Source organism: Anabrus simplex, chromosome 7, assembly GCF_040414725.1.
Source record: "Anabrus simplex isolate iqAnaSimp1 chromosome 7, ASM4041472v1, whole genome shotgun sequence".
NCBI lineage: Eukaryota > Metazoa > Arthropoda > Insecta > Orthoptera > Tettigoniidae > Anabrus > Anabrus simplex.
The window spans coordinates 285,615,612-285,632,842 of record NC_090271.1 but is presented as its reverse complement, the minus strand read 5'-3'; the positions used below and the strand labels follow the sequence as shown (position 1 = coordinate 285,632,842).

The 17,231-nt window shown below is 37.2% G+C and overlaps 1 protein-coding gene across 2 annotated transcripts in view; it reads left to right on the top strand.

The window, feature by feature from the left end:
* Tmem63 (transmembrane protein 63) overlaps positions 1-17,231 on the top strand; it is a 264,066-nt gene that overhangs the window by 69,758 nt on the left and 177,077 nt on the right. For both annotated transcript variants that reach the window (XM_067151701.2, XM_067151702.2), the window contains exons 4-5: positions 1,946-2,028; positions 12,436-12,573. In XM_067151701.2, coding sequence (XP_067007802.2) covers positions 1,946-2,028; positions 12,436-12,573 — 221 coding nt within the window. The remainder of the gene's footprint in view (positions 1-1,945; positions 2,029-12,435; positions 12,574-17,231) is intronic.

The following is a 17,231-nucleotide window of genomic DNA, read 5'->3' as shown; positions in this document are numbered from 1 at the left end:
GAAGGATGTATTTTGAAATCTTCTCAACATAACAAGAAATCTTTGATGTCGTGACCAAGAGGCCACGGGGAGGAGCTCAGTGATAGTGAAATTGTGCTTGAGGATGTGGAAAGGATGGTAAATAAACTCCATTGTTGTAAAGCGGCAGGAATAGATGAAATTAGACCTGAAATGTATGGGAATGCAGGGATGAAATGCCTTCACAAATTAATAAGATTAACAGGGAATTTTAGTAAGGTGCCTTCTGACTGGGCAAAAGCCGTAATTGCACTCATCTATAAGCTAGGAAACAAGAAGGATTGCAACAACTATTAAGGTATAATATTTCATTTATCAGTATACCAAACAAAGTTTTCACTGGTATTTTGTAAGGGAGTTTGTAATCATTATCTGAGTCAGTTGAAAGAAAATCATTGTGGTCTCAGACCACAGAAGGGCTGTCAGCATTAGATTTCCATTAGGTGCCAGGTAAATGAAAAGTTCTAAGAGAGGAATAGACAGTTACGTTTCGTAGATCTGGAGAAGGCATATGACAGAGTACCGAGAAAAAATTTTTTGGCCATGCTGAGGATTAAGGGTAGATTATTAAAAGCATGCAAAGGCATTTATGGTGACAAATTGGGCTATAGTGAGAATTAATGGTAGAACAAGTTCTTGGTTCAAGGTACTTACAGGTGTTAGGCAAGGCCGTATTATTTCACCATTGTTATGCATAGTTTACATGGAACATATACTGAAAAATATCAGGTGCCAGGAAGGGATTCAGTTCGATGGAAATATAGTAACCAATTTGGGATATGCTTTATGGCAGACTGTGCTGAAGCCTACAATCTAATAATATTGAAACCTGAAAATAAGTGCAGTGAGTATGATACAAAAATGACCATTTCCAAGGCTAATGTGATGTCACTTGGGAAGAAACCTAAGAAAATTGAATATATAGTTGGGAACACAAAACTGGAACAGGTAGATTATTTCAGTTATTTAGGTTGTGTATTCTTCCAGGATGGTAGTGTAGTAAGTAAGGTTGAAAGCTAATGCACTGAGTTTGCAGTTGCAATCAACAGTCTTTTGTAAGAAAGAATCTGCTCTCAGACGAAACTCTCTTTACACCAATCTGTTTTTGGGCATACTTTGTGTGGGAGTGAAAGGTGAATGGATTCAGGATATCATATTGATAAGTAACATACATGAAAGTAGTGAGAATGATCACAGGTACAAATAAGTGGGAACAATGGCAGAAGGAACTCGGAATGAGGAGATAATGGCTAAGTTAGGAATGAACTTTTATGTATAAAGCTATGCACATCAACTGGCATCTGTGATGGAGTTATGTGAGGTGAATGGAGGAGGGGTAGGCTACCTAGGATAATGGACTCTATAATGGAGGGTAGGAGAGAGTAATCTTAAAATCCTTTGTAAACTTTATGCCAGACTGAGTGGCTGAGATGGTTGAGGCACTGGTCTTCTGACCCCTTGGCAAGTTTGATCCTGGCCCAGTCCAGTGGTATTTGAAAGTGCTCAAATACGTCGGCCTCATGTTGATAGATTTACTGGTAAGTAAAAGAACTCCTGCTTCTCCAAAAACCAAAAAAGCAGTCAGTGGGTCGTAAAGTAAATAGCATTAGTAGAAACTTTCTCTTCAGTTGGCTTTCTGAATATGAATGTTAAGGTTGTGGCTTTTTTTTCTGCTTGTTTACCAAATATCCTGTCTTTTGAATAGATGGATATGTATATCCATGCTATTGTTTGCAGTTGATATTGTGATTCGACTTTGCTTTCTATCTTGTCTTTGTGACCTTCAACTATATTTTTATTGGCAGAGTGGTCTCAAGGTCTTATACTGTTGAATTCAGATTCCAAATTCCTTGTGTGCCAACAAAATAAGTCTTTCAAATGTCCTTGGACATTTCATACAAGGTTATGTAATTGATTTTTGTTTCAGCTCTTGCTAATGCTGTTTGCGATGCTCAGGAAACGTGCCTGGAATTATGGACGAATAGCCCTTGTTCAAAAGACTGAAGAAAAGTGAGTTCAATATCTCTTATGCATATTGTTTTCAAGTTGGTTTGTATTCTTGTCCTTTCTCCTCACAATGGCTGTCAATTCCTGTAAAACTTTCTTAGTGACTCTGGATACAGGCAATAAGTCAAGGTAAATAAGAAAGAGTTAGATTGATGCTTTCACTGTGTAGAATAACAGACATGATATTCTTGTGGGTTTTATATATTGTGAAACAAGACAAAATGAAGGCAAATTTTACATTTTCAAGAAACTTTGCTCACCTTTCAGAACTGTTCTAATAATGCTGAAAGTTTTGAATTCAGTTACTATTATATTCAGAAGATCTGAATCAGTTGGCCATCATTATAACAGTTGTAGCTCATTTCAGAGGAAGTGAAGTCGAAAACTGAACAGTTTAATGACATGAAATTTGGTATTTGAAATCTCCTTTAAAAATAAAGAAACACATTTTTTGTTTTCAGAAAATCCCATTAAGGGAAGGGGCTGGGGGGTGTGAAAAAAAGGGGGAAAAATTGGTTGAACACCTTTTATGAGGAGACTTATATCTCAAAAATTGAAGATGAGATTTTAATATATTGAAAATTTTTATTTAATCCACACATCATATAACTAATGGTTTACACAATATTTGTAATCATTGGAAAATACTATTGTAAATATTAAGACTTTTTTTAATGATTTTTGATCATTAATCATAGAACCTTTGCATAATTTTTGACATTATAAAAAACTTTTTATCCCTGTCACGTCTGAAGTCAACAAACAGCTATCTTATTAAAGTGTTTATGACTTAATTTAGAATTAACATAACTTTCCACCGCTTTGGAGAATTAATGACCATTAATTACAATATTATTATATATTAGATTTTAAGGGATAGTTTTATATACCGGTATAACATCTGACTCATGGCCCTGACCTAACTGAGAGTATTTAATGGCTGAAGATGCTTGCATGCTAATTGTAAGGATTGTATTGTATTGAACAGGTGGATATTAATAAACTACTATTTTGTAACTTTTTAATATACTAAACTTCAGTACGGTCACAATAATGAGATTCATTTCTTGTAAGTGGTATGTTCCGAGCCGTCAGTGGAGGGATGATGTGGAATGACATCAGTAGACTAATAAGTTTGATTGGAGTCTTTAAAAGTAGGAAAGATCACAATATGAAGTTAAAGCTGGAATTTAAGAGGACAAATTGGGGCAAATATTCATTTTTAGGAAGGGGGGTTAAGGATTGGAATAATTTACCAAGGGAGATGTTCAGTGAATTTCCTATTTCTTTGTCATTATTTAAGAAAAGGCTAGGAAAACAGATAGGGAATCTGCCACCTGGGTGACTGCTGTAAATGCAGATCAGTCTTGATTGATTGATTGATTGATTGATTGATTGATTGATTGATTGATTGATTGATTGATTGATTGAAGTAAGTTGGTAAGCAAATGTGCAATGTGGAGGACCATCTAAGGCTTTTTCATAATACGTGGAGTGTAAGAACACAACTTACACCTCTTTAATACAATCTGCGACTGTCTACGGTGTGGACATGGCATTCTGAAAGACTCCCCAACATCCTCTCCATTCTGGTCAATCTCCAAGGTGGGGAGAGGTGACCAGCTGGATAGGGTGCATTAAATGCCTTCTATCTGAAGTACAGAGCACAACAGTTCTTATTTTATTATCTCAGCCTTGATGAAACTTGCACCTGCTTTATTATATGCCTTGGACTTAGCTCCTTTTGTAGAAGGACTAGGTGACCAAATTTTAGCTTTGTGTCTCTTTTGAGTGGCTGTCAAGCTTCACTATATTCCAATAAAAGTTAGTACGAACCAAAAGAGACCATAAAAATGGTCAAATTAATAAATAAATTTTTCACGACAGCCATGGTGTTGTAGCAGATATTCCTTCATCCATCTCCTCCAGCAATCTTCTGTAATTTGTTGGGAATGCTGGAATTGTTCTGGAAGTTGGTGTTCTTGTTTCCCCCATGAAGAAAGTGTGCTGGTGTCAAGCAATTGCCGTTCTCGTTTTGAACTAAAGGTCGTGAATTGATGGCTGCTTGTGTTTCGGATAGTATGTTACTTAGCACTTCATCAACTTGCTGTTTCCTCAGATTCTTTCTCAGAAACAGTTTAACTGTGTTAATCGTGCCCTTCCACCACCCTCCCAACCAAGTCGCCCGTTGGGCAATGAATTTCCATGTAATCCCGTGGCTAGCAAAGTACTGCGATGTTTCGGAAGAAGAAATGATGGAAGACAATTTGTCTAGATCTCTGCATCCTGCTTGAAATATCTTGGCATTATCAGAATTGGTATCGCCTATTCAGTACATGAAATTTATTTTAAACAATTAGGAATTTATCCTTTTTTCCGTATGAGACTTGTTTTCCCTTTCATTGAAGGCATCATCAGTCACAGTACTACCTCAAGGTATAAATCAGGTACCTGATTTGTATTTAAATTGTAATTACTAAGAAATAATATTGACATATTACAGTAGGGATAGTTAATGAGAAAAACAATGTTCAGTGATAATATGGATACCAACATATCAGGCGTTAGCTGTAAATTACCAGTTGTGAAAGATAACAGCGTCAAAATGTTAGGGTATGTCTTACAAAGGTTATATTAACATATTTACATGGGGGCAGTCTAAAGAAAAGATATGCGACTGGCACCAATGCATAAGACCACAGGGTATTTAACAGTGTCCAGCAGCAGTGGTCTGTATGAAATATTGACGTTACACTATCAGAAATGTTAGGAAAATAATTACTAAATTTCATTGAGAAAAACATTGTTCATTAATAATATGGAGTTATAAAAGATTATATAAACATATTTACATGGGGGCAGTCTAAGGAAAATTTAAGCCTTGTGATTTCCTAAATTTTCTAATAGACTAGCGTCAATGATTCATGTCAGATTACCAATGCTGGACACTGTTAAAATGCCCTGTGGTTTTATGCATTGGTGCCGACTACTTGTATCTTTTACCTTAGACTGCCCCCATGTAAATATGTTAATATAACCTTTGTAGGACATACCCTAACATTTTGATGCTGTTATCCTTCACAACTGGTAATTTACAGCCAACGCCTGATACGTTGGTATCCATGTTATCACTGAACATTGTTTTTCTCATTAACTATCCCTAATGTAATGTCAATATTATTTCTTAGTAATTATAATTAAAATACAAATCAGGTACCTGATTTATGCCTTGAGGTAGTACTGTGACTGATGATGCCTTCAATAAAAGGTGAAACATGTCTCATATGGAAATAAAGATAAATTCCTAATTGTTTAAAAACATTAATGTATTGAATAGGTGATATTATAAACTAATCAGCATCCTACAATCTTTGTAATGCCATATGAAAATTGTCAATGGACATATCCAAATATATTTCCAAATGCAATGCTCCTGTCATGGCACAGGTGAATAGAGGCATGTATAATTTGCTAAGCGTGTTAATGTTAACCTTCTTGTCGTAATGTGGGCCAATAAAATCTAATCCAGTGAACACACTTTTTCCTCAACTGACTGTACAGGAAGGCAAATTATGGCTACAGCACATACTGCTTGTAATTCAGTGTATGCAGTGCATGATGTTTTCCGGTACAGAATGTCTATTTATGGGGTATCAAAATCAATATGGACCAAAATGAAATTAATTTCATATGAGTATTTATGGCATAGTTTGAAAGATACAGTGTATAGAAGTAACCCCTGCATCATAGAAGAACTTAAAAGTGCAATTTACCCCAAAATTTTGAAGTTTCATGAGACCGAATTGTAGGAAGTGAATTGGAATATCATCTCACGCTACAACGCTTGTCTATAGGCTGAGGGAGAGCATTTTCAACACTTACACTAATGGGATCTGGCCGGTCCAATCTGCTACGGTAATAGAGTAGATTGTACAGCGAGCGACTTGGCGGCGGGAAGTAACTCATCCTCTAAGAGGACCAACGGCTTTAGGTGGACGAGTTCTCCAAGGTGTAGTGATAGTTCCCTCACTGTAGTAAATGACACTGGAACCCATCAAGCAGAGTCTGTCCTGGGCAGTTGCAGGGGGCACCTGTACTCCATGTTAGGAGCAGCATCATCACCTGCTGGCAGCAGCGAACCCATCATAATAAAAGCCTAAAATGAAAGCAAATATAGTGTGGTCTCGGAAGATGCTCGGCAGTCCGCTGCAGGCGACACGCTGAGAGAAGTAGGTGACCGGTATCACAGTATATCTGAATTGGGACAGTCAACATTCTAATCCTGACTGACAAGGCCGAAGATTCATGAAAGAAAAGGACATAGCCATCCTTGGTCTTACCTTAACAAAATGGAGAGGAAGAGGTGGGGGGAGTAAAAAAATAACTGAAGGAAGGGCACAAGCTGTTTTACAGTGGAAGACAGGATGCAGTAAACAGAGTAGGAATGATTAGAAAGGATGTTCTGGAATATGTGGAGGTGGTGAAGATCAGTGACAATGATCATATCAAGGTTTCTGTTTGAGATAGGAACACGAGATCTGTTCCAAGTAAACTGGAAATAAAGAAAAGAATACAGAGCAATTCCTTGAAGTGGAGAAATATATTGAAGACAAGGAAGTAATTATAATGGGAGATCTGAATGTACAAGTGGGGGAGAGAAGAGATTCTGAGGCCAAATAGATAAGGCAACAAGAATCAAGAAGGGGATATTTTAATGGACTTTTGCCAGTGAAACCAGCTAATAATAGGAAACGCACGGTTCAGGAAGGAAAACAGCGAGAAGATTACCAGGTATGGATAAGGAGACAGAAGAACAAAAAACATTCATTACATATTAGTGGAAGGACATTGGAAAGATCTTACGGATGATACAACTATGCCTGAGGAAGCCTTTGTTGATCATAGAGCAGTGATAGCAAAATTGAAAGTTAGCAATGACACAAAACTACAAGTAAGAAACTAAGAATAGGATCTGAAGATTGAAGGTAAAGGAGGTTCAGGAAGAGTTTAGGATAGAATTACAATAACTGATACTAAGGACAGATATAAGCCATATTGAACAGCAATAGAATAATGTTATGAATGCATTTGTAAGGTTTGCAGAGAAAACATGTGGCAGAACATCAGGAAAGGGTAAGAGAGAAGAGACATGGTAGAATGATAGTGAAAGATACAGTAAAGGAAAAGAAGAAAACTTGGAAGGAAAATACTGAAGAGAGAAGGGCAAGCTACATAGATGCAAAAAGTGTTTGCAAAAAGGTAGTAGCCAAAGAAAAAAAAAGAAAAGCTGTGAAACATTTACCCAGAAAGTGAAGGAAGATTTGAACTGTGGGGAAAAAATTATTTGGAATTTTAAGAAACATTAGGATTGAAGTGTTGAACTCAGGGTTTATGAAGAATAAAGGAGTAATACTGACAAAACCAGAAGAAATAATGAAGAGATCGAAGGAATATTTAAGTGAACTGCTGAACATGATAAACCACACATGTGGAGAAAGTATCCAGGTGTCAGGAATAGAAGTAACAGAGAAGGAATCAGACATTACAGTGACAGATGGAATGGGCAGTTAAGAAGATGAAGATGGGAAAAACTTTCGGAATAGATGAAGCAGTCAAAGAAATGGTCAAGGCTGGGGAACCAGCGGGGCGCCAGTGGATTTACAGAATACTCAAGTGCATATGGAGAGAGAGAGAGAGAGAGAGAGAGAGAGAGAGAGTGCCCAAGGATTGGAAAAATGGGGGGGGGGGGGGTAATAATCCCAGTATTCAAGAAAGGAGATAAGATGCAGTATCTACCGAAGAATCACCACCTCCCGTGTTGCAAAGATATTGGAAAGAAGAATTAGAGAAAGGGTGGAAAGTCAGTTATAAGAGGAACAATTTGGATTCAGAAGTGGAAGGTCAACAGCAGAACCAGTTTTTATTCTGAGGCCGATCATGGAAAGGAGTTGGAAATGTGAGAAAGGTATAGTAATGATATTTATAAACTTAGGAAAGGCATATGGCAGCGTTCCCAGAACAAAAGCCTGCACACAGGGACATTGGCAAGGAACTAATAACAATGATAAAAGCAGCGCAGTAAATGAAATGCCGTGTGGCCTCCGGAGAGGCCTGGTGCAAGCGTTCTTATTTGACGCCCATAGGCGACCTACACATCATGAGGATGAATTGATGATAAAGACGGCACATACACCCAGTCCCTGTGCCAGGGGAATTAACCAATTACGTTTAAAATTCCTAATCTTGCCAGGAATCAAATCAGGGACCCTTGTCACCAAAGGCCAGCACACTAACCATTTAGCTATGGAGCTGGACAGTGAAACCTTGTTAGTGCGTTTGTCATTAACATGTTTTCCCGTTTAGCACGTCGTAAATTTAAAGTCCCGATTCTCATTGTATTATATCTATATTAAAATATCTTGCTTATCCTATCGGTAATTTTTGCTATTACCACTTAGCCCTGAAAATTTTATTTGTCATCCCTTGTGAAAGAAACTTGATTTCCGACTTGGTTAAGAACCATCGCCTCAGTTGCACGAGTACCATACGGGAAGAGGCCTTGAATTCCTTAACTTCACAGGATAAGTTGCACCTTCGTGGAACAAGCCGTTAGCTTCAAGATGGTCAGTTTTGCTTGCCAGTTAGCAGCGAGATATCTGAATAACACAGTGAGCCTATTTGAGCTTGTATTTTGCATTCCATTTAGAAGTTAGAAATTTGGTGTTGAGTGGTACAGTAAAGTGTAGCGAATATTTATCGTGTGATAGCCTATATCTGGATTAGGAACATAATCATGTGAAGTTGACTAGCATGGTGCGTATTTGTTTTGCGATAGCGTAGTTATCGACATGGAAGAAGTTGTGAAATCCCTTACTAACGAAGACAAAATCAAAATCTGTCGAAGTGGAGTGACATCTGCATCTTTAAAAGCGATCCAGGTGTCACGAATGTTGAAACTCGCACCTTCAAATTTCAACTCGATCACTTGAGTTGGCTGAAGTTTTGTCAGATTCAAAATGATGGCCAAAGTCATTCCTTGGAGTCGCACATGGTCGAGTGTTACCTCCAATTCATTATCTAAGAGTGTGACCAGAAAATGTTTAATAACCCACTGGTCTGAAACTAAAGGCTTCTACTAACATTTGTTTTAAAAAATGTGTGATCTGCAATAATACTTCGATATATTTATTGGCCCCCATGCATATGTTTTCATGTTTGTTGTCTGGTGTTTTTCACACCTTTCAGTTCACTGTTATTTTATAAGCCCCAGCGGAAAAGGTTTTCACATTCTCTCATATTTTTCACACCTTTTAATACTTTTCTCTCATCTTTAGAAATGCTAGATATAGTTTTCACTGTACTCGCGGATACACGACGTGAAATGTCCTGATGTCGGAAAATTTTTTTTTTCTAGTGTTTCCATATCTCTGTTGCATAGTTTTTATTTATGTATTCAATAGTACGTTTTCTCGCTTAACACATTATTTTTTCTTGTCCTCTACAGAAACGTCTTAACGAGGCTGTACTGTATGTCGTTTCCACTATGGCAAACTAGCGAAAATGAGGAACTAGGGAACCTGTAGTTCTAAAGTTTTGATCTAGATTTTATTTATATAATGTTTATCCTCTAGCAGTCTCACATCTGCAGCTCGTTTTGCATGGCTAACACACACAACCAATCATTAAATACATAAGCATTGATTTGACATGAGTAATCATAACTTCTTTCATCTCTCCTAACACTCTGACAGTTTGCACATTCGTTAGTTTGCCAAGGGAGGGGGGCAAGAGGGCAATATGAAAACTGTTACAGCTGTGTGAAAACAACAGAGGTAGATCAGAATGGTTTGGAATTGACAATGGGCTAAAACAAGGGAGTGTGCCATCACTTTTACTGTTCATAATGGTGATTGATGACACCTTAAAGGCAGCAAGAAAAGATGTGGGTGATGTGATCTGGGAGAAGATAAGGAGGTAAAACAACTGAATGTACTGTATAGAAGGATTGAACAATGGGGATTGAGGATCACTGTGGAGAAGAGAAAGACGTTGGTGATAAGTAGAGGAAGTAAAAAAGGAAAAGGGGCTATCAGGAAGACGAGGAACTGGAAATAGTAGAACACTTCAAATATTTCGGAAGTGAACTGACAAAAAATTGAAGACAGGATATGGATATTAGAAGAAGTATACAACTATCTCGTGACTTTTACCATTGGGTACAGAGATTGACAATGGAATAAAGATGTACCAGTGAAGGCTAAAGAAGTAATGTACGAGGGATATTACTTACCTATAATGACATACAGTATGCATCAGAAACCTGGCCATTGACTCAGAGAAATGAGAGTACAGGCAGCTGAATTGAAATTTCTGAGAACTACGTTGCAGAAGGCAAGTAAAGATAAAAGTGAGAAATGAATACATACGAAAAGAGCTAAATGTGGAAAAACTAAATGACAAACTGGAACTGAACAGTTTGAGATGGTTTGGACATGTCAAGTGGATGAAAGAAGAAAGCCTGCCAAGACAAGCACTGGAAAGACAGATGATGGGGAAGAGAGGATGATGACCAAGATTATGCTGGATATACTTTATGAAGAATAGCATAGGATAAATGGAACCTGCGCTGGAACTCTGTGTTCGATGAAGAATAGTGGAGAGACAGGACGAAGTGGAGAGGAATCATATCTGTTCCAACCTGGTGTCAGCTGGAAAAGGAAAAATGATGATGAATTTTAATGTACTGTGTAAAGGATGTTATGTTTAATGGGAGAGAGAGAAATTGCTACTGTAGAACAAAAGGTTATTGGAATATTACATTTTCATAAATATTTGTGCAAAATAAAAATATATATTCAAGTATTTTCTTCAGAAAATGTGAATACTGAATGAACATAGTTTAGGACTAATTTTTTTACCATCAGTCAATTATTGAATGTGTCACTAATCTTTGAAATTTTAAGGTTATTGTGACTCTGAAGTTGCCAATTTTGTTCAAACTTTGGGAGGTTGATAGACTTCAAAGAACACCAGGTATGTCTCTGAGGGTTGCCATTGATCCTTGATTAACAATAACCCTGTCCACTTCATGGCCGTATCGGTGAGTTTAATCAACAAATTAATCTAAAAAGCCACCTAATCGATACTTTATTTCTTTTGCCTTTGGCAAACTTAAAAATACATTAACAACATTAACATGTACTGTGTTTGTTAATGTATTTTTAAGTTTGCCAAAGGCAAAAGAAATAAAGTATCGATTAGGTGGCTTTTTAGATTAATTTGTTAACAATAACCCTTTAAGAGCCTGCACATTCCTGTTGGCAGTTGTGTGCGAGTTTCAGTATTTGGACTAGTGGTCAGCAGCCCTGACTTCCATGCAGCTGTCTTTTGTTTGATGTATGCCATAGTTTGGCTATTAACTTTTTTTTTCTGTATGGAATTATAAAGAAGAGATATGGCAAACCTATAGAATTAATATTGTAAATATAACTTCCTTAAACAATTTATAGTACAAGTGCTTTTTGTTTTAAAAAAATTCACTGATATTTTGTTGTAAAATGTAAGCCATCCCTTATCATAACTGCAGCAGTGATAATAAAATTAACAGAAAAAGTGAAGATTTGTCAAGTAACAAGTGGCAAGATGAGACTGTAGGTAAAGAGTTTGACAGAGCTTATGCTTAATCAGCACGGGAAGAAAAAAAAGAAAAAAAAAAGTGAAATGAAGCACCTCAAACCCTAGACCGCCAGGAAGTTAGAGATGCTGATCACCAGGCCATCAGTGCTACAGATTCTCACATGTATACAGGTTAAGTTTATTGGGCTATTTTCCCACTAAGTAAGGGGAAATGGCACAAACCCTCAGGCATGCATCTGTTTGTTTTTGACACTGATCAATCTTTGAAAATTTGAACAAAATGAATGACAGCTGTCACTTTACCTTGTTGATGGTATGTTTCAGATTAATGGAGATGTAGGAAGGATTTACTCTTTGATCATTGTGTGTGTTCTTAGTGATGGAGATTGTTCTTGTTGTTTCTGCCAAACCGTGTGTTCCTTTCTCTTCACTCTGCTAAAAGCATCTTGATATTTTCCAAGATTTTCCATGTACCTCTTGTTCATAACTGTCAAAACTACCCTTACTTTCATCCTAATCCTGCTGCAGTTTGTTCACAATTGTTTGCTATAGAGAACTCACCAGATGGAAGTCTTTTGACATTCCATAAAAGAGAGTGAGAAGTCATCTCTTATTTCTGCAAAGTGTTTAGCCTCAAATTAATTTTATTGGTGATTGCAAAGGAATTTGATTTTTTCTTTGTCTGGAACATATTTTTAGCCTGGAGTTTGTGAGGTACTTGCTATTTGCCTGCATTTTACGATCAGTAGTGAATGCTCATTTATTCGGTCTTAGGTGGACCCAGTTGTTCTATGGCACTGTGGACGAAGTCATGGGCGCTTCAGAGGCGGAGTCATCTTCATTATCTCTGGACTCCAATGTGCATATAGACAAGGGGTTCTGTTCATGGTTCACAGCCATCTTCCAGATAAAGTGAGTACCCTGTATGAAAGACAGGATGAAGCCCTTTTGGTACACAAACTATTGTATTTACTTTGAGTAAAACTTCTTATCAAATCTTCAACATGAGTCTTAATTCAGGGTGCATGCTATACATAAACATTTAAATATACCTTTAGTTGTTGCTCCTCTCCCTTAGTAGTTGAGCCAAAAAAATGTTTGTAGGTATTAATCGTTACATATGTTACCCTGTTTTAGTTTACTTGTAAAATTATAATTCAATATCCATTAAAGTTTCAGTATTAGAAATCTTATCACTCTGTGGTCCATAGCATTATTGAGGTATGCACTGCAGATGAATAAGTATGGTCTTTCCGTATGATGTAGCCTTCGTTAGTTGCTATTCCAGTGTTAATCAGGAATTAAAAAAGGAAGGGTTACTCCCCACATGTCCACACCATTCTCGTGTCATGAACTATATTATAAATACTTCAAAAATGTATTATTCTCTTCAGCTTAGATAGCATTAAGCCTTAGTTGTAAAAATACACTGTTTTGAAGAAAATATGAGTCTCTTTATTAATGCCTTCTGAAACTTCTGATACATATATTTTTGGCAAAATAACCTGTTGGCATATGCAATTAAAAACTCGTATTCAGTTTTTTCTTATTGACTGTACAGTATATCACAAGAATTATACAACTGAAAGGTTTCACCTTAGTCAATACAATGCTGATCTTAAAGAGAAACTTTAAGAGCTAATACAATAAAAGTAGCAAACACCATGAAGGTGGGCATAATTAACCTGATGACACTGACAGCAAAGGCAGAAGAAGTGGTGGATTTTATGGAGTAAGAGGGGATAGAAATGATGGGGTTGAGCAAAGTTAAATGGAAGGGGAAAAGAAAGAAGAAAATGTGGAAAGGACATTCACTATACTGGAATGGTGTCAGTGAGACAGAAAATGGAATGGGCCTGATAATCTCAAAATGGCTGAAAGAGTATATGGAAATGGTAGAGAACATCAGCGACAAGATAATGAATATAAGACTGAGAATGAAGAACAAAGTGAAAGACTTCATACAAGTGTATGCATCACAGACAGGGAACAAAGAGGAAGATATTGAGGAATTCCTGGAGAAACTAGGAAAGGAGATAACTGATGGAACTGATTATCATTGGGGGCTTATATGCACAGGTAGGAAATGGAAGACAAAAGAGGAAGAAGTAATCGGACCACATGGATATGGGCAAAGTAACAAAGAATGAGAGAAACTAGTTGAGTTATGTAAGAGGAATGAAATTATTGTGAGCTATATAAGATTATGGAAAAAAAAAAAAAAAAAAAAAGCAGGAAAATTACAAGACATGGCTGGGTGACAGAAGAATAAAATCGGTATTTTATTACTTTCTGGTGGAAAGAACAAATTGCAGACAATTGCTGGATGTAACAGCTCTACCGGGAGAAGCATTCGATGGAGATCATAGAGTTGTAATAGAAAACTGAGAGTAGAGAAAATGGAAAATTTAAAGGAGATGAGAGGTAGTAAAATAAGTGTGGAAATTAAAAGATAGGATTGTACAGGAAGCATTTCTGGAGAGACTGCAACAACAAATTCCAGTTAGTGAAGTAGTGAATGTGAGGATGAATGGTCCAACTTCAAAAGGGCATTTGTAAGTGGGGCAGAGAGGGCCTGTGGTAGAACATTGATGAAATGAAACAAAGGAGACAACGTGGTGAAATCAGAAGGTGAGAGAAGCAGTGAAAGCAAAGAAGAAAGCATGCCAAGAATGGAAAAGAGATTTTAAAAAAAGCAAAAGGAAGTGTCTTGATTACAAAAGGAAATGTAAGAAATTGGTAAGAGAAGAAAAGTTGGGAAGAATTTACACAAACAGTGGAACAGATGAAGCTGGCAGTAAAAGAATGCTGTATGGAATTAGACAAAGTAATAGGAAAGGAAGAGTTTATGCAAAGCTGATAAGTAGATGGTGTAAAATTGATATTACATTCAAAAGAATGAAAATAAAATAGGAGTATTTTAATAAACTGCTGAATGTGAGAAATTGTGCAGAGTAGAGAGTAGTAATATGGTGTGATGCCTCAACAATAGATGATGATATAACCATGTTGGAGGTGGAATTAGCAGTCCTTAAAATGAAAATGGAGAAGGCACCAGGAATGGATGAAATTAGTGTGGAAATGATAAAGGCTGCTGGACCTGTTGGACTACAATAGATGTACAGATTTTTAAAGTGCACATCGAGACAAACGTGTGCCAGGAGATTGGGGAAAGGGAATAATAACAATACCCGTCTTAAAGAAGGGGGCAAAAAATGTGTGATAACTATAGAGGAATCACACTCTTATCACAAGTGGCAAAAATACTGGAAAAAAATATTAGAGAGGAGAATGAGAAGAAAAGTGAAAGGGGAGTTGCTAGAGGGACAATATGGCTTTAGAAGTAGATCTACAGTTGATCCAATCTCCAGCATGAGGCAATTAATGGAAAAGAATTGGGAATATGTAAAGGATCTGGTTGTGACATTTATAGATCTTGATATAGATGTTGATTCCTATAGGGAACCTGAAATATTTGTCCCAAATGAGTAAATTTATAATGTAGTTGGTCCGTTATTGGACGTTATAAATTTTCCAGCTAACTCATTCCTGGTTGCCAGTGTTTTGTCCCAGTGTGCTAACTTGGGCTCATCAGTTGGTAAATAGCACACCCACCAAGACGTATGGCTAGTGCATACCGTGGAGGCCACTGCATAGGCTACTTGGAGCCACCGGCAGTGCCAATGCTCTATAAGAGACTTTGTCTCATTTCCAAAAATTGATGCCTGCCTGGCCATCAGATGATATAGATGTTGATTCCATAGGGAACCTGAAATATTTGTCCTGAATGAGTAAATTTATATCAATGTAGTTGGTCCATATGGCCAGGCAGGCATCAATTTCTGGGAAATGAGACAGTGTCTCATAGTGCATTGGCACTGCTGGTGGCTCCAAGTAGCCTACGCAGTGGCCTCCACGGTATGCACTAGCCATGCATCTTGGTGGGTGTGCTATTTACTAACTTATGAGCCCATTTTAGCATACTGGGGCAAAACTCTGGCAACCAGGAATGAGTTAGCTGGAAAATTTATAATGTCCAATAATGGACCAACTACATTGGTATTATTTATAGATCTAACAAAGGCATACAATAGTGTTCCCAGGAAGGTGTGAAAAACCATGGTCAAAAAGAGACTGGGTGCACAAACTGTAGAAATGGTGCAAGCAGTGTTCCAAAACTGTCGGCAGCATTCAGACTTTGTTTGGAAGGACAGAATGGCTTAAAAATGAAACTGGTCTAAGATAGGGGAGTGTGTTGTTGCTTTTTTGTTTCTAATGGTTATGAATGAAATTGTAAAGGAGACAAAGGAAGTTGATAGGAATATGGAGATGAATTAATCACTATTTACAGATGATACTGTCATCTGGGGAACAAACAGTAAACTAGTACAAGAACAGCTTGATACACTGAACAGGAAAATTGAAAAGTACGGTATGCAGATCAGCGCAGGACCATGGTGATATCAAGAGGAGAAACACAAGCCAAAGTGAAAATTGGGGGCCAAAGCCTTGAAATTGTTGACAGTTTCAAATACCTAGGGAGTGAGCTAATGCAGAGTACAAGGCTGGACATGCATATTAGCAAGAGGGTGCAGCAGGGCAATGCATTCTACCAAAGTGTAAGAAACCTTGTCTGGAGCAAGGAAGTGGAAAGAGATAATGTACAAAATGTATTATGCACCATATTGAGTTATGCAGCTGAGACCTGGACAGTGGCAAGTAGGGAGGAGAGTGAATTCAAGTGAGTGAAGTGAAATACCTAAGACATATGATAGGAAGGACAAGGAAAGTCAAATTGAAAAATGAAGATGTGAAAAAGGAGGTCGTAATAGAAAGATTAAATGAGAGAATTGATAGAAATAAACTAAAATAGTTTGAACATGTAAGGAGGCTGAAGGAGGAAAGAATACCAAAACAGATGGAGATGAATTTTGAGGGAAAGTGTGCGAGAGGGAGAATTAGAACCTGGTGGATTGATATAATAAAGAGGAGTGCAAGAAGAAGAAACCTGAACTGGGTCAGAATGATGGGAAAAGAGAGGAAGATGGAAAAGTGCCGTAAGTTCTTGTTCATACATATCTCTGCCTTTTTGTTTCACTACAGCAGTTCAGATTTTTTCACTTTCTTCTTCCTTTTTCTTTACGGACATCTGGTCCGATCCGTATTGACAGATTAACACCTACTGGGCCACTACTCATCTCTGTAATAATTATATATGTCCCCCTTGATCATTTACAAGTGTATAAAAGTTACTTTTCAAGACCAACTAAATCAAGATTGAACATTACTCAATACCTTGCTATTATTTTAAATTTACGGTATAATGTTTTTGTGACGTGTAGCCATGTCATAAAGTTTTTCATCACAGATTTATTTTAATGTATTTCCTTTCTTTCAGATGTCTTTGTATATTCCAGTGTTTTATTTATACCAGTTTTTAAAAATATGGCTGAAGATAGCCTGTGTGCTATGTGATAATGTAAATAATTAAGAAAATATAGTTGTCATTAACCTTGTATTGAATAGGTGGACCCATTTTACTTATAAAGTGTAACAACTGTCGATATGGA